Source organism: Amborella trichopoda, chromosome 6, assembly GCF_054954075.1.
Source record: "Amborella trichopoda isolate Santa Cruz 75 chromosome 6, AtrichopodaSantaCruz75HAP2 v2.0, whole genome shotgun sequence".
Classification (NCBI taxonomy): Eukaryota; Viridiplantae; Streptophyta; class Magnoliopsida; order Amborellales; family Amborellaceae; genus Amborella; species Amborella trichopoda.
In genome coordinates this window covers 24,801,768-24,820,047 of record NC_142341.1, presented here as the reverse complement: position 1 = coordinate 24,820,047, position 18,280 = coordinate 24,801,768, and the positions used below count along the sequence as shown (strand labels likewise).

Sequence of the window (18,280 nt, the reverse complement as noted above, 5' to 3'; positions counted from 1 at the left end):
GAGCGGTTGCATCCGCATTTCCCTGATGGTGCTGACATATATTCCAGCATAAATGCATTGAGTTTGAATGATGGTATCTCCTTCATCAGAAGTCCATTTTCAACAAGATTTGAACCATTGGGTTCGTCTCTGAGCTCTCTTTAATCTCACTAAGTTTTTGTGATTAAAGGGTGCGCATGGAAAAAGCGATTAAAAATATACTAAGATGTGTCCAACAAAGTAGTGGAACTTGAACGAAAAGGCAATAAGATGCAGCAACGTCTTGGTTTTCCTTGTTAGATTTCGTATCTGCAAATTTAAAATTCAAAGTTAAAGATAATTATCGATTGGATGTATGACTGTTATCAAAGATACGCTAGGTGCAAATAGCTTAAGCAGCATGAAGTGATAAATATGAATTAAGAAGGACCAACTCACGAATTCAAATTCGTGGAAGTTGAAGACAATCACAAGACCAGTGAGTGGGTTCAATTTTGCGTGAGACCAATTACACATTCAAATTCATGAAGAACAACCCACAAATTCAAAATTACGAATATTAAAGATAAGCATAAAGCCTTGTGGATTCAAATACAAAATTATATGAGGAATAAGCGCAGAAGTAAAAAAACTATGTATTTCTATAATATAGAGACGTGTGGACAAATTTGATCCTGAAGTGGTAAAATTGATTGGAGTCTATATCTATTTTAAATATCTTCAAACACCTTTGTAAGCATCGCACTTTTCAAAACGTCCAATTTCATGAAATACCACATTTCTTTTGTTCAAATCTAGCAGACTACTACTTTGAACCTCAAAACTGACATTTATAATCATGTTATTGGGCTGAACTTGCCCTGATTTCAATCTCTGCCCCATCCCATACGAGGATGGTCTAAGAGGAAATCTAGATACTCCGATCCCCAACCAAATTTCAGTCTTTTAAAAGTGGGTGTGTGGTTATCGTCTGATCCTGAACCTAGCATCACAGTTCAACTGTTATTTTCATTAATCAATCATCTGAAATAACAAGAACAAAATACATTTCGTAGATTATTAACAATAAAAAAATATTTGAATATTTCAGCAAGTACTCAAGGACCTTTTTATAAGGCACCTTATAAAGTTTCAACTTCAAATTATGCTGTTCCATCTTCTACACAAATATACCAATTCTTAGTGAATAATTGAGTCAGTTTGGATATGTAAAGCTTTTCCTTACATGGGTAAACATCGGGCACCCGTTACCCGTAATTAATAATCAACACAATTCTCTAATATGTGAATTCCTGAGGGAGATTACTTTCTCAAATTTTTTTGTTAAAACAAGGGAAATTCTGATGACCATGGAGAGCCTAGCTGTATACTACATATATTTTTCATATTCTTCATTTCTCACATGAAATGTTACACATGATCTGCAGAAGACTGGGCCCCATTACTTACACATCCTTCCTCATTCTTCACTCTCCTGTAGAAAAGCACATAGGCTGCTGCTGATTTCACTTCCTCTTCAGTCAAGGAAGAAATATGACTATCATCAAAATTGTACCACCTATTCTCATCCAAAAGCTGCACGTATAGGAGAACAGAAAATAATTGACGTTACAAAGCACGTACTTTAGCACAAGTTCTCAATCATCATAAAGAAGAGTAGAAAGAGTTATTTTTAATGAAAAAAGTTTACATAGAGCTGAGGCTCAAAACAATCAAATTAGAGCCCACTTCAAAAATTTCACTAGAAGAGGTTGTTTTGATGACCAAATATCCTCAAATTGATCATCTCGGGCATGAGTAAAAAATGAATTTCAAGTTTTGGAAATAGTGCATCTCGTAACACATTTTTTGACCGTCAATTTTCAAGATTTTCAAGTTTTCATAGATCTGCTTGATCTACACTATTTTTGAAGCTTTAAATTTTATAATTAAAGATGAAAATATATTTTAAGTCAATCACAAAGAATTCCGGTAGTAAAACCACATTTATCGACACTATTTGAAGGTGTCATTTACTTTGATTGTTTAGAGCTTCGGCTATACCAACTGCACCCACTTTTAATTATCCTAAGAATGAAAAAAAAAATGTTTTTTGTAGAAACACAGTTTCACCTTGACATGTGCTGTGTAGTGGCCACTTCCCATGCCACCATAGTGGTTGCTCAAAGCGTAAAGCTCGTAAAGCTGGCGAGAAGAGCCACTCTTGTGGGCTACATAGTCTGTCAGGTCGAGGTCATGGATTGGGAAATTGACAAACGTTTCAAGTTTATGCTTCATGGATCTGCTATAAGAGAACCTCTTCAGGTGGATGACCAGCACCTCGGGCAGCCTCCACAAATCCAGCTTCTTGCTTGCTTGTCGCCGCTCGTTACATTGTGGACAAAGCCTAGAATGAAGAAGGTACTAATAAATCAAAAATATAAAAAATGCACAAGAGGAAGAGCAAATTTCATGCAAGTACATCCATTTGTGGACGTGTCTAATAGTTTGCTTCCTTGACAAAAAGGAAATTAACCTGGGTAGTACTGTAAGCAATGGCAAACAAAAAGCACAGACTTTTGGACTGACCTGCTTATCAAAGAATTCACAAAGGGAAGAATTTTCACTGGGGGACAAGTATCAAGTAAAAATACATAAATGAAGACTAGAAACTTAGAACTAGAGAAGGATGCATATCATTGCAAGTCCCAATATGAATTCCCCCAGTAGCCCACTATGAATGAATAAATAAATACATAAAAATAAATACTATGAAATAACAGAAAAATGAAATATTCAAACTAACCACATATCTTCAGGCACCAATGGCTCCTCCCGCAGAAAGGCTTCCAAACAGGTATACAGTGAGAGAGGTTCAGTCCGTGCTTTTTTGGTCGCAGGGCCATACTTGAACACTTCAGGTAAGTTCTCGAGATAACGGGTATCATACTTCTGTAACTCTTTTTCTGACCAATCCATAAACACCAACATTGAAGATGAAGTTGACAGCTGGATTGCTTCGTGTTCTCCAGTTGACAAATCTATACATACGTTGTTCTCATCTACTAATTGCAAAGGCAATTTCGGTATCCCTCCTTTAGAACTGCTTTCCTCATCTTCAGTCATGGATACTCCTGAATCAGAATGTGCTCCACCCTGTATTAACTCCTTGGATAAATTGGGTGGGGATATGCTTGTTTTGCGCTTAAAATAAGACTCGGCTTTTTCAGATCTCAGCATAGGGGCAAGCATGGCCTGAACAATACTTTGGATATCCCCACGTCTTTTGACATCCTCAGAGATGGATGCCACAAGAGGGGTCCCATAGGGTTTCCAGATAGCAGTATTAACAGAGTCCCTGCAATTCGCTAGCATTAGAACAGCAGAAATGAGCTCAACATGAAGTCTATTACAATATTACCCAGTTGAAGAGAGGTGTATGCACAGGCTAAAGATATTAGATATGTATAACCAGTGACATCATGAATGGAAGCTTTCAGGCCAGTAGAAATTCAAAACAAGAATATGGCACAGGGATACATAAAGACCATAAAATTAAGGAAAATTGTTTCATGTGGCAAGGACCGCATTTCTACATTTGTGGTCCTCGAGGTATTAAAGCATCCATCTTAAAGATGGATGCAAATAGGTGGTCCATCTAAAAACAATTGAAACTAACAGTCCAAATGTTTTCTTAATAAAGTTATTATTTCTAATTTTCAAATTTATTTATTTTTTCATATTCATGATCTCTATGTTAAAGATTGATTACATGTCCTTAAAAATTAAGTAAAAAAATCCATCTCAAAAATAGATTTTTAAGAGGTGACTCATTTCTACATGCACTCATAGAAACCATGTCCTAAAATTAAATCTAAGTTGTATTGACCATACTGTACAAGTAAAATATGTTCATCCTTTTCCTGTCATATATGGTACTGTTAGCTGCTAATCCATGAGTATAATTGCATATGAATTCGACACACCACCATTCACACAATGAACAGATGCCGGAGCATAGGAAAGTCACAAACATACCCACCGAGACATTTTTGCTCAGGGTGGGTGCAATATAAGGGCTTCAAAGGAGGCAAGCCATCCTAGTAGAGTTCTCTCACAATGTCATTTAGAAGGGATCTAAATTGTGCTTGACTAACCTCATCTTAAAGCTTTCAAGTGTGACAAAGAGCGGTCCACAAGTCAAATTCAACTCCAAAGGGGTTTGGAGAACATAACATTTGGACTTTGAGGTAATATGAACTCACAAAATATGTTTCATCCATTTGAAAGTACTTAAACTCACTACTAGCTTATATGAAGATGTAGATGTGAGGATTGTGAAAAGAAAGTCAGGACTCTCTAAGCGCAAATTATTCTTATAGTACTCGTAGATCGTTTAGGCTGAGGTTCTGAAAGGAATCATCCTAAAACCCTGGATGAGATTGGTCACACTCCAAAAGGTTTAATACAAGCTCTATTAAAACCAGAATGTAGCAACATACACGAGCCCTTCTATTAAATATCTGGTCATTTTGAAGCAAGTAAAAAGAACAAATTTATTGAAGCAAAGAATTATAAAGATGGTGGAAGAATTTAAGGCCTATGATTGTTAAGAAACCCAGACATAGAACAAAGGAATAGATAAAAACTGTCATTGATGGTAAAACCATGAAGAAAATGACAATAAAACACATCCTGCACCCACAGTGTGGAACATAATGTTTTTAATCATAGGAGAATAAGCAGAAGAAGCACGATTTGTAGAATCGGTTTTTCTAATCCATTAGGAAATCAGAGGAGAAGCAAATTATCCAAGACAAGCACTGAACTTTTTAAGAAAATGGACAACACAATTGAAAGTTAGCACCCCATGATTATGAATTAAATCCAGACATTTTTACAAAACCCTAATAACACAGATGAGAATAGATATGCCAGAAGAGACGTTTAAGAATAAATTATTGACACACGCACACACACACACACACACACAGAGACTTGGTTTTTGGTTGGTTCTCAATGATAGTTTTTTTTCCTTTGTTTCCATATTTAGTTTTTTGGTCTAAATTATCTCATGATAGCTGCACAGGTTCCAACGTAGCTCAACTTACACTTCTTTGCGCCGATGTATCAACTGCAGAAAAGTTGCGGTCTTCGCATACTTTGGAAGCTTATAAGCAGCAAGGTGATCATCATCTTTAATACTGGATAATGAGATCAAAGGATCCTCCAAGAAGCGATGAATCAAGTGACTCTGGATCTGTAACAACCATCATTCAATACTTAACATGGACTACAGGATTTAGCAGTCTATGCTGAAAAGTTACCATATCTTAGAACAGGTTACAAGATATTATCCATACACACCTCTGCAAGTAAAAGCTTTTCCCCATTTTTCAAGGAACAAGCATTGCCTATGGCTTGCATCAAGTCCTTGCACTTCCCCTGCTTGGGCAAAGTTACAGTACATGGCATTGGCAATGTGCCACCCTCACTACTGAATACCATGACAGTCATGGTGCGTGTTGTTGTCGATGGTAATGGCAATGAAAGGTACATAAAGGGATCAAAGGTCACAGAGACCTTTCCACAGACAGGACAAACTAGAGTTGATTTGTATTGGCCCTGCACCAATCACATCACTAAACAAAATCATGGTGGAAAATAGTTTTTGAAACAGCATCAAATAGCATAAACCACAAAGAAGCTCGACAATTCAATTACAGCATGCTGACAAAACAATTTGTTCTTTATAAAATGAAGAAAGATATCAGCAGATATTGGCACACATATCAAGCATTCCTAATATAGAAGGCAGAACTCCCAACATAAAGGAATCGTGCCAGCTAAAACAGTATTTCACAGGTAAGAGGAACATTAGCCTGGGCCCCACAAACAAAGGACAACATCATTAAATTGAAGCCCCTTAGATTTTTCTTTCTTTTTTTGTTCTTTTTCTTTTTTTTTTTGCGGGGGAAAAGTTCATTTAGTATAAGTATGAAATTACAAAAATCTCACGTGGCGTGAGTTGAAGCCACTTAGATTCCCAAGTAAAAAGATGAAAATCAGAAAAACCATGTGCTTCCATACGCAAAAAGGTAAAAAGTCCATAAGCTCACCACATATCAAGACCAAATACCACCTTGACTTCATGAACTATGACAACCCCCTGAACCAAAACACACAAGGCAAAGAAACACCGAACTTCCCCAAAACATCATCTCTCATCAACTTCTCTCTGACGAGACCATTGGGTTTTGGGATTCACTTTTTACTGAGACCTTAACATAATAAAGTCAAACGTTGTTGGGACTGGACTGATGAAGGCACCAGTCTAATAAGACCCAAGTGGAATGGAACAATTTCAAAATTAAAACATATTCCATATGAAACAAATCCCAGAAAAGGGAAAATTGAAAGGGGCATGCAGCTATATCAAGATGCTTTGTTTTCCCTTGCTCATCAAAAACGACTTGCATATTCTGGTGCATTCCCTTCATGGTCGCCACAAGCCCCGCTGGAATCTTCGCATCATGGGAAGAAAATTGCTTTTACCACCTTGATGGCCACCCCTGGAATACTACGCATGTCTAGCGAGAGGCCAACTTGGTGGCCGACTACCTAGCCAAGAGCATTGCAAGCCTCTCCAAGGCCACCGTTTGGCGTGCCTGACCACCTAACTTTCTTTCTTCATTTATTTCTTCTGAGATGGCCAGGACCTTACATTAAAGATCTCTACCATAAACTCTATATTATTTGTAACCTTATTTTTTATTAATGAAAAAGGGGTAGGAGCCCAAGTCCCCACGGATTCACCTAAAAATAAAGAAAAGGAAAAATTGGGGGAAACAAATTAAAAAAAAATATTACAAGCAAAAATAACCCATCAAGCAACAATAAGCTAATATTAAAACAACTATTTCAGGCACAAAACAACTAAACAAGAAGCTCATAATCATACATATAGCCATGAAAACAGTTTTTTTTTTCATTTACTTTTTGTAAGGACTTTTTACAAAATTATAAAAGCCCTTAAAAACAGTAAATGAAAAAGCGCACACACACACACCCACAAAAGAAAGTTGTGTTTTGGACATCATTTTTTTCATTTTTGGCTTCTGCTTTTTAAGGGTTACAGCAATAAGCAAATGCCCTTAAAGTTGAAATCCAAAGCCAAAGATATAAGAAAAACACATACACAAACAAATTTTTTGTGCATTTTCTGTTGTTTAAGGGATTTACCAAATCATAATAGCCCTTAAAAGTCAAAAAAAAAAGGCCCAAAATAAATTTCTTATTCTTTTTTTGCATTTTCTGCGTTACTTCCTTGGGCACTTACAAATTGTAAAAGCCCTTCAAAAACCAAAGCTGAAAGGCAATAAAAATGCACAAGCAATTTTTTTTGTAAAAGCCCCAACCCTAAAAACAAAATATTTTTTGTTCTTTTTTCCATTTTAAATCCAAAGAGGAAAAAATTAAAATAAATGACATATGCTTAGTTCTAGGTTGAACATTTTGTCTTTTGCCAAATTTTGATTAGAAAAGTCGCCAGATGTTCACCCTAAAGCTTGTGGCTTTCCGTTCACACAGAGAGAGAGAGAGAGAGAGAGAGAGAGAGAGAGAGGCTTTCTCTCCTTCCGAACAGAAAACCCAAAAAAAAACAGACCCTTACTCTTCATTTTAAGAAAATGCCCCTATACAAACCCCAAAAGGATGGAAAAAAAACACCTTAACACCTTTGTTTATTAAAAACCAAAATAAGACCAAAACTAACATTTTCTTGCCTCCATCGAGACCAGCCAGCTCGATCCTGGATTGGGTATCAGTCCATTGGTCCAAGACCAGTTTGATGGACCGGACAGGACTGGATAGGGTACTGGTTCCCTGTTCGAATCGGCCGCAGTAGTGCTCGACATCATTGATAAAAGGTTGTTATGCTTTTAAAAAGTGTATTACTTGTAGGTATTTTTGTGAAGAACTACTATCACGGGAACCATATCTTAGTAGACCATTGAGGAAAAGTTGTGAGAACTACGAGGAAAATTGTCTCTTGTCTTGCCCATTAGATTTAGATCAAGATGAGAACCCAAAATTAACCCCCTCAAAGAAATGTTGACCACAAGAAGGCACTTATGGTAGTGGGATCCAATGCAACAAAGATAAGAAAACGAGCTGGTAGGATCTTTTCAAAGGGGAATCCCTTTAGTCAAAGCAACAATATTCATCTGATGCATTGTCACTTTACACGACACCCAACTCTATCACCAGAAGATTAAAAGGTAATATGGTAGATTGAAAGGGTAGAGAGGGATCCTTTCCATTTAGAATCGTGAAAGGAGTTAAATACACCAAGGAACAGATACAAACTTGGTATAATATGTCTTAGGCACAAGAGAAAAAATCCTTTCAACCATAGTAAGGGAGGTACCATTGCGAAAATACCCGATGTGAAGGAAGTCCACCCCTTTTAGTAAGGAATGGTGAACTAATTTGCATTAAAAAAGGAAAAAAATGAAGAAAATACAAGAATATTGGCCCCCTTAACCAGCCATAACTAACATAAGCCAACAGAAAAACCTATAGATCCCAAATATATGGTTAAACACTATGAGGAAGGTCAAAAAGGACAGTGAAAGGGCCACAACAAAGATCGACCAGCGCATCCATCCAAATCCCACTACACCAAATGGAATGATCGTACTAAACCAGCTACTCAAAAACTGATTGATTTCCAGCCTTATTACCATTTTTTGTTTTTTGTTTTTGAGAATATCCTTATTACCTGATCTTATAGGGTTAAGAACCTTAAATAACAGGTAAAGTTCTAATAAAAAATAAGTTATATAATATAATCATCGAAGGATGCCAGGAAAACAGTAGCCCAAGAATATAATACGTGAGATAAACTTGAAAGTAGTCATCCACGGAGGGAGAGAGAGAGAGAGAGAGAGAGAGAGAGAGAGAGAGAGGGGGGGGGGGGAGGGGGAACTATGAGTAAAACGGTCAAACCATCTCAAAAAATCAATGAGGTCGTTAAATCAACTTATTTCCTAACAAAGTGCTTACTTTTGGATATTCCATTTTGCTTAGGTATGTCCTCAACTATTTTGTTAGAAAATGTCCAAAATACCCTCTTTCTAGGTTTTGAACTCCAAACAAGCAAGGGTATTTGCTTATTAGGTCTCTTAAGAAACTCAATCCGAAATTACCTAAATGTACCTGCTTGATCTGGATTCCAACTCCACAACATGTTTCTTTCATTAGAAAACCTTGTTCAGGGTTTTGCATCTGACAAAAGGCAAGGATATTTATGCCTGGGGCAAACTATCAAATGCCCCTCTTTGTACCAGGTCCCAAACATGGAACAAAGATCTTATAAATGAAAAAAACTGCTCAAGGTTTGGAACCCATAACAAGGAAGGGAATTTAGGTTATTTAGCTTAAGTGACTTAAGTGAGTCGAATTACCAAAACACCCTTGCTTGTTCCGGATTACATACCCCAAACAAGGACAACTTGAGATTTTTTTAATAACTTCTGGTGTCTATGTAAGAGTATTTTATAAAAACTGATTGCTTGGTAAAATTGTTGATTTAACCACCTAATTAATTTTATGAGGTGATTTGACCATTTAAATGATGTCTAACTCAAAAATAAAAATAAAAATAGCCAAAGAGCATTGACAAGAAAACCACCAAATCATTTGCCCTACCCTATCACCCTATCCCTTGCCACCCCCAATCGATCCACTACAATATTCCTCCTCATCATAACCCATCAACAGTTATTCGTCCCATTATCCTCTTGCTTGTTAAGGTTTCAGCCTTAGCCGCCTACCCTCCTGGTAATTGTCGGCCTAACAATGGACCAAGAAGCAAGCATGTGCAACCCAATGATTCAAAAAATGGCCCACTTTGTGTCTAGGCGGGCAAGGGGGGCATGGGCGCATTGCCCGGATAGACTACCAGGAGACACTTGCCAACTCCATTCGGGTTGTTTGGTCAATGCCAATTCCTGGCAGCTTACTTCGCATGGTCTATTGCACCAAATGGATGTCAAGAAAGTGCTCTTCCAGGGGGAACTACAGGAAGAAGTGTATATGGTACCTCCACTTAAATTTCAAGCACTTAGATATGAAAGAAAAGTTTGTAGATTGAGAAAGGCCATCTATGGTCTAACTCCTCAAGCTTGCTTTGAGAGGTTCAGTCGTATCGTTCAAAAAATCGGGTATACTTGGAGTCATGTGGAGCATACCTTATCTGTCAAACATATCAAGACCAATACTGCTACCCTGATTGTTACGTGGATGATATTGTCGTAACAGCTAAATATCTTTAAGGACATTTAGCAACTCAATTCTTTGGCAAGGGAAGTTGAAATTAAAGATCTAGTCCATGAAAGTATTTTCTTCAGATGGCCAGGTCTAAGAGACGAATATTTTCTCTAAAAAGAAGTATGTGCTGGATCTTCTTAAGGAGACAAGAAAGTTTGTGGCTAAACCAGTTGATACTTCTATAAAGCAAATCCACAAGCTAGAGAACCAAGGGGGTGAAGCCCTCAAAGATGTTGATATGTTTAAGAGATTAGTGGGTAGATGGGTATATCTCTCACTCACACATCAAGATATTACATCTTATGTGAATGTGATCAATCAAGTCATTTTGTGTATGCTCCGCGAACTACTCATCTTGAGGCTACTGACAAAGTTCTTAGATATCTAAAATCACACCAAGTAGACTGCTTGTGAGTTGAAGCTTATATAGCCACGGATTGGGCTGGTACTATTGTTGATCGAAGATCTACATCAAGCTACTGTACACTGGTTGCAGGTAATCTTGTGAGTTGGAGTAAGAAACATTCAGTTTTAACCATGTTAAGTGAAGAAGCATAGTAAAGATCCATGCCTCATGAAGCATGTGAATTATTTTGGCTCAGAATTCCTTTACGAGGAACTTGGCTTTCCTGTGTAACGACAAATGTCCTTGCAATGTGATACGGACGCAATCGTCAGTATAGCTCACAATCTAGTCTGACATGATAGAGCCAAGTACATGGAGATAGATAGTCCTTTCATTCACGAAAGAGTCGCTCCTAGAGAAATATGCCGTTCATATATAAAAAAAAAGACCAGTTAGCAGATATTCTTACCAAGGCTGTTGTGAAAACTTGATTGCAAGTGATCTTAAGCAAGCTGGGCATGATTGATATTTATCCAACAAATTGAGAGGGAGTGTTGTAGATGTCGAAGTTTATTGTTACTTGTTTTGTATTTAAGTCCTTAAGGACTTATTTGTCCTTTTCCCATACTATGGGGCATTTCTGTACTTTTTATAATTATCATTACAAATAAAAATGAGCGCGGTGTGTTGGTGTGGTAACCTCTCTTACATTCTCAACGCTACTCTCTCTCTCTCTCACTTTCTCACGTTCTGTCTCCAACCCTTCCATCCATAAATCGCATCCTCTCTCTCTAGACTCAATTCTTTTTTCTCTCTTTCATATTTCTACATTTTGAAGTCTCTCAAGCTCTGAGAGCTCTCAGTCCTGGGAACCATCAACTGGTGATGCTCCAGATCCCTATCATCTAAGGGCTCCTCCTGAACTGATTTCCTATTTGATGGGTGGTTCAGAAGAGATTGCCAATTGATGGATACAATGGTAACATATCAATGTCACCAAATTTGCTTTGGAGTCTTCTTCGGTTTGGTGAGAAAAATGAAGTAATTCAATGCTTCGGCCAATTCGGGAGAAGACTTCAGACCTTTTTTTTAATTTAATATAAATAAATTAAATATTTATATATAAAATATATAAAAATAATAGAAAATTTCAAAATTTACAAAAAAAAATTAAAAAAAATAATTTTATATAGGTATTTCTTTTCTGACTAAAGCAGCCCGAAGCTTCTGCCGAAGCAAACCTGAATCTGGCCGAAGCGGCCCGAATCTGACCGAAGCGGTAGCAACACGCCTCTCTTCGCTTCGGTTTGTGCTTAAAATCGAAGCAAAGCGAATTTGATAACATTGTAACATATATCAAATTTCAGCAAAATGGGCTCCACTTATAATGGCCTGACCTCTGACAACAACAACGTTAGAGAAGCAAAGCAAGTGTCAGAGAAGTGAGAGAGCTCAAAAGCCACTGCAGTTCTACCTTAAGAGAGGTTTGGGGTACCCACTTTAGCACCTCCTACCCATACTCCTTCCTCCTCCTAAGAGCAATTTAGATGCAGATGTATTCGAGACATACATTCAGGGTTTAGGCCAACCTCAGTACAAAAAGGCCATCAAAATACTTGCCATTGTGGAAACTAAGCTGGTTGTTCTTGACCTAACCTTGGACCAACATCTCTAGGGCAGAAGGCCGTGTGAATGGAAAGCCCTTCCTTCAAAGAGGAGGGCCTCTGATCGGATTTGTATCCTATGAGACCCTTAGCATCGTTTGGAGTCATCGATGCATATTGGCTGATTTTCGGTCTCGCTTTTATGTTTAGAAGGCACTGATGATTTTTGCAGACGTTCACGCTTGTTTTTGGACCTACAGCCTCAACCTATGAGCAGCCTTTTAGGGCTAAGTTAAATGAAGTGGTTGCTAGGTATGACACCCTTTGTTGCCTAGGTGAGGATTTCAATAGGACTCATTGGGGGTTTTAGAAAATGAGGAGCAATAGGATCACGGCCAGTCTATCAACTTTCTCAAACTTTGTCCTCAGGAATAATCTGGTTGACCTTCATTAAATGGACTTCCTTCATGTGGTCGAACAATGCCCCATGCCAACTTAGTCAAGGATAGTTATTGGATGGTGTCTTGATAGCTCACGAAGCTACTCATACTTGTCCAAATCCTTGAGCCTGTTCTACAGACTAGATTGAAGACGGCTTACAACCAAACATGTTGATTAGGATATATTGGATCAGGTGATTGGGCTTATGGTTTTGGCAGCAAGTGGTGAAGTTAGATTTCAGCATGCATGCACTCCCCCCCTTCTCATTGACAGCTTCCCTCAAGGGTACTTCCTGTCATCCAGTAGCCTTCATCAAAATCCCCCCCCCCATCCCCTTTTCGTTTTGCGATTGTATTGAAGACTTTCAGCATATCTATCTCCAATCTCAATATCCAAAACTTTCCCAAGGTTTATTATCTTCCAGCAGGGTTCCTCTCAGTACCCCATTTACAATACGTTAATGATACACTTCTGTTTAGTGGCGCAAATCCTCAGTAATTGGAAGACATTTGGTTGTTCCTAGGTGTTTCAAACTTGAAACCTGGCTCAATATTAATCTAGAAAAGACAAAGATGATGGGCTCTGTATGGACCCCAACAATGAACAAGTGCAGCCTAGAAACCTGGACTGTGGGATTGACGCCCTGCCAAGTAAGTACCTTGGCCTCCAGTTGTGTCTTGGCAAACCTAGAAAGGCACAATAGGATGGGATGATAAAAAAATTCAAAACAAGGCTCACATCATGGAAGGACAGGTGCTTGTCACTAGGGCGGAGGATAACCCACTTTGAAGCTACCTTGTCCGGTATCCCAGTTTTCGACATGCCACTACAGAATGACAATGTTTGTCAATAAGGGCACGTGATGAGAAAGTTCCTTCAGTCGGGCTTTGATTGAAATAAAAAATTCCACTTATTGTTTGGACTATGGTCTCTAAATCAAGTAAACAAGGAATGTATCTGCCCTGCAATGCAAATGATGGTGGAGATCTGCAAATAAAAATGACCACCTATGGAAGCCGGTTGTTCAAGGTAAGTATGGCTTAGACGAGACTGGGTAGCTCCCAAGAACATAGTCACAGTTTATGGTGGCTTCATCAGGCATGCTAATTTACCCTAGAAAGCTTGTTTATGGACTTCTTTGCCATTGTTGTAGTCTAAAATGGTTTGATCTTTCAAAGAACTCGGAGGACAACTGGTATGGGCTCCTTAGTCTTGGATCTTCGTGATCTGAAGGTCCCTGATTTTGTTCTCTTGGATCTCCTAGGTACCCATTTCATCGACCAAGTGTGTTTGGACAAGCTAATTTGGACACCAAACTCTTCAGGTAGCTTCTTGGTCTCTTTGATGTACACCATCTCCACATCCACCGAAAGCAGGCCTATCATTGCTAACTAGTTTGGGTCACACCTGTCCCCTCGAAGATCAAAACTTTTAATGGGCTGGCCATTTCCAAGAAGGCACTTACTATGGACCACCTCCAAATGTGCAAGGATGCAGAAGAATCAATGGACTTCCTAGACTGTTCAATGGAGGTCCAGGTATTCCTTTCATTTTTGGTATCTTTGAGTGGGAATTGGTTCTGGCCTAAAAATGCCCGACAACTATACCCGACTTACTTTCAGCACTATTTCCAGCAGCGGGGCTGTTCCTTGAGGGTTAATATGTTGGCCACAATTTGATCTTAACGGATTTTATGAAGCTCCAGAATCTTTGAAATTAAAGGGAGCAGCTGTTCCAAAGGATAAGATCAGGTCCATGGTAGTTTCTTGTACATGCAATCATAAAGATTTTGTGAGATTGTCCTACTTGGACTTTCTCTAAGCCGGGGCTCCATTCCAAGCACTAGGCTAATGAGGGTTCCTAGTTCAAATCCATGGTTGGCTCTATAGTTGTTGGAAACATCTGTGATTCTGAATCGTTTTTGGAATCGGAATCGCGGAATTGAGTGTATCAAAAGTTTTGGAATTTAGGAATCGATGTTCGTACGATTCGGATTTGAGAAAAACGATTCTCACTATTTTGGAATCGTGATTCAAAAAATTAGGAATCGTGTTTCTTATTTGCAAGAATCGATGTCCCTTGATGTTGGAATCGCGTTTCATATCTATATGGAATCACACATAACCGCACTTGTTTCGGTGGTGGCTGGAATCGTGATTCCAAAAACTCTAGAATCGTTGTCCTCATCAATTTGGAATCAACAATCTCACCATTCCGGAATCGTGATTCTCCCCATATTGGAATTGAGATTCTCCCTTTACTAGAATTGCAAACCAATTCCCTCCAAGAGAAGTACTCAAAAAATATATAAACTTACCCATTACTACAAGATCAAATTTTGGTCTGTATATACTCAGTCCAAGACTCCAAGTACTAATGTCAACCTATATGATATCTTTGTAGACAATCCCATAAAATGGACTCGGTCTGCCGACAACCCTATTATGCCTAAAAGGTCTGGAGCTAGTCTACGGCATGCAAGGAGTGAGAACAAAGGCAAGCTCGCTTTATCTCCTTTCGTTGAATTATAAAATAAGTACATGACATAGTAATTCTTCTTTGTTAAATGTAGTTTTGAGTCTTTTGACTTTTGAAAATTGAGTTATTCAATTTTTAGTCAATTTCTCTGATATCTAATGATTAATTTAACCTAAAACACCACACAAGGCACTTCGCTCATATCCTTATTATCTTCTTATTCTACTTAAAGAAAAGCATTTTTATCCTCTTATTTAATTTAAAGAAATGACGGTGCCGATCATATATTAAACATTATTACATTAGAAAATTTGGAATCAACGTTTCTCTCAAGCAGAATCGAATCCTTGTGTAGCTAAGAATTAAAAAGTACTCGATATGAAATCTTAATTCCATCAATCCAGGAATCAAGATTCCTAAACTAGGTGGAATCGTGTTCCGCAAAAAATGGAAACGCGATTCCTTTATTTTAGAATCGACTTTCGCCTGGGGAAACGCCGAATCGAGATTCCGAAACGGAATTTACCTTCATAGAAAATTCGGGTAACTATAGTTGGCTCCCCCACCCTGGGCTATCAAACTCAACTTTGATGGTTGCTCCCTAGGCTTATAAGGAGTGAGTGGTATCTTCAGTGACAGTATGTGGGACTGTTTTCTCTCTTTTCATGATTCACTGGGGTTACAGATTCCACAAAGGTGACGGCTACCATCCTGTTGGAAGGGCTAAAACTTTTCAATACAAGCTGGGGTCATTCTCTTGTCGTGGAAGGCATGAAGGATATGATTTGATAGTCACCACAAGGAGGCCAACCATCCTTGGTACACGAAACGGCTGTTCGAACAAATTTTGGTTTCATTTTGCAACATGAAAGTCTCTCACAAACATACCTGGGAGAAAGCGAATTTGCCTGCTGACGCCTCAGCAAAGGATAGTGCTAGCAGTGATAGATTTCTAGTTAATAGATCTACAGCCTAACGAGGATGCCGTTTTCTGTTTTTTCTTTTCTGTAAAAGCCTTTCTGGATTTTTTGTTTGGGCCCCTCTTTAGGGCTCTCTCATTACGTCATACACAGCTGAAGTCATTTATTCTCAAAAAGGAAAATCTAGTTAAAGATCACAAAAATAAATAATGAAAAATGAAAACATTTATTCCATTACACTTTTTTCTTATATTTTGGAAGCAATGAAATCTATCCATGGATTTCATATTCTGAGCACATCAGGCAATGTATGCACAAATTCACCTATACATGTATACATGAATGCACTCGAATAGATTTATATAAATGAAAGATGAACTCTATTTCTAAAAGCACTAGAAACAAGTTCCAGAGATGTCCCTAACTGGGGAATAACTGGAAGAACATTGTGATACAACTACATATGAAAAAAAAAGAAGGAAGAAGAATATTGTTGATAACATCAATATAGATACTAAATGCATCAAGAGCAAATAGAAAACCATGTGTCCATGACAATTCAACATCCTGCATATAAATGCTAAATGCTAATTGCAACAGTGAATTTGTATCCTAGAATGAAATACTCACTTGGCATACATCAACAATTATAGAATCATTCCGAGCGATGTGGTTCGCCCAATACTCATCTGCAACTTCTTCATCAGGCCGCCCATCTGCATCTTTTGACTTAATATATGGCTTGTATTTTACACGATTCAGATCTTCATGAAGCCCGTCTAACAGAAATGCTAAAAGCTCCTGAAGACATCGGCCTAGTTACCATTATCATTCTGATTATCTTTGAGACAGGGATAATATGTACAGAAATACATAAATATACATGTAAACCATCTCAGACAATATCCAAAACAATGTCAAACTCAGGAGAAAACCTGCGAATCGTGCTGATTATATCCACTAAATTGAGGTGCAAAACGAGCTAATTTCGCTTTAAATGGACGAGGAGCAACAGGAGCACGCCCAGGAGCCCATAATTTTCTTAGCAGGTCTCCAAAAGCTAAAGCAAGTTCACCCTACATAACATCAACAGAATACATAAACTAGTGCTCATACCACAATGGATACAGGAATTCACATTTAATTGATTTCCTCCTGCATATTCTATTGAAAACTTTGATCTCTCACTAATACAATTCTTCTAGGGGGGGCAGGAGAGAGAGAGAGAGAGATCTCAATTTTGCAAGCACTGCTAACTAGGCAAACGAAAAAGATCCATGGATTAGGCAATATTGTTAACTGGGCCAGGAGCCAAGTAACAATATTCTGTAGTCCATGTCTTTCCTTGACCACATAAGCTAAAAGATGATTGAATTGCTCTTGCGATGATTTACGCAACAATGTGGGAAAGCCAATTGTTATGTGTTGGAAGTTGAAAGCACTTGCACTAAGCATCAAACAGGATATCGAAAAGATTTGAAACCAATAAAACAAACTCTCGAAAGCATACAAAACAAAACTCACCCAAACTGTCATTACAGATCATCAATCAAACAATTTATCAACTTGGAAGATATCACAGTAATAAAAAATAATCATTTCTTAGATAGGAACAAAGCATATGATGATTTTACAACTACATGATGTTTAACATATTCTTTTCCTGCTTTTTGTTCTTTTGGGTCGGTTTGCTGGGTTAACGCTCATAACCTCAAAGTTGCCACATTGAGTGGCTTCCACTTGATTTGAGGGCTTTAACCCCTGTATGTCCTTACTTCCTATGATGTACAAGCTTTTACTTACTCTTATGGACTCACTTGTCTTCGAGCACACCATAAATCAAGGATATTATTGAAGATTTAATGATGTGCGAACAATGCGGCAGGGTTGAATGAACTTGCCAATGAAAGCTGCAGGCATGAAAAGTCGGTGCAATTGGATTACTTCAAGGTGGGAAAAAGTACATGAATTTCCAGTAAGCCACGTAATTTGCCTTTCTCTGTTAAGGTAATCTAAATGTCCTTACACAAACCATTGTCCTCATAACTTTAATCTACCGTGAGCCTTTGACCCCATTTCAATCATCCCAAAGACACAAACAAGAAGCTTGGTGACTCTAATAATGAGGTACAAGGGAGTCAAAAAACCCAGAAGCTACCATTGCAATTACATTGTGCTTCTCAGATTGCACTGAATCAAGC

General features: G+C 38.1%; 1 protein-coding gene across 2 annotated transcripts in view; it reads right to left on the bottom strand.

Moving 5' to 3' along the window:
• Positions 1-1,085: 1,085 nt before the first annotated feature.
• The window catches only part of UBP5 (ubiquitin-specific protease 5), a 34,124-nt gene continuing 16,929 nt past the window's right edge, over positions 1,086-18,280 (bottom strand). Inside the window, exons 7-13 of one of the 2 annotated variants that reach the window (XR_016057914.1) lie at positions 17,015-17,155; positions 16,710-16,880; positions 5,326-5,600; positions 5,070-5,218; positions 2,765-3,316; positions 2,092-2,365; positions 1,086-1,554 (exon numbers count right to left, since the gene is read on the bottom strand). Coding sequence is in view for 1 of the 2 variants with exons in the window: in XM_006850274.4 (XP_006850337.1) it covers positions 1,390-1,554; positions 2,092-2,365; positions 2,765-3,316; positions 5,070-5,218; positions 5,326-5,583; positions 16,710-16,880; positions 17,015-17,155 (1,710 nt within the window). In the remaining variant the exon portion in view is untranslated. The remainder of the gene's footprint in view (positions 1,555-2,091; positions 2,366-2,764; positions 3,317-5,069; positions 5,219-5,325; positions 5,601-16,709; positions 16,881-17,014; positions 17,156-18,280) is intronic. The other variant, XM_006850274.4, reaches the window with a different exon arrangement.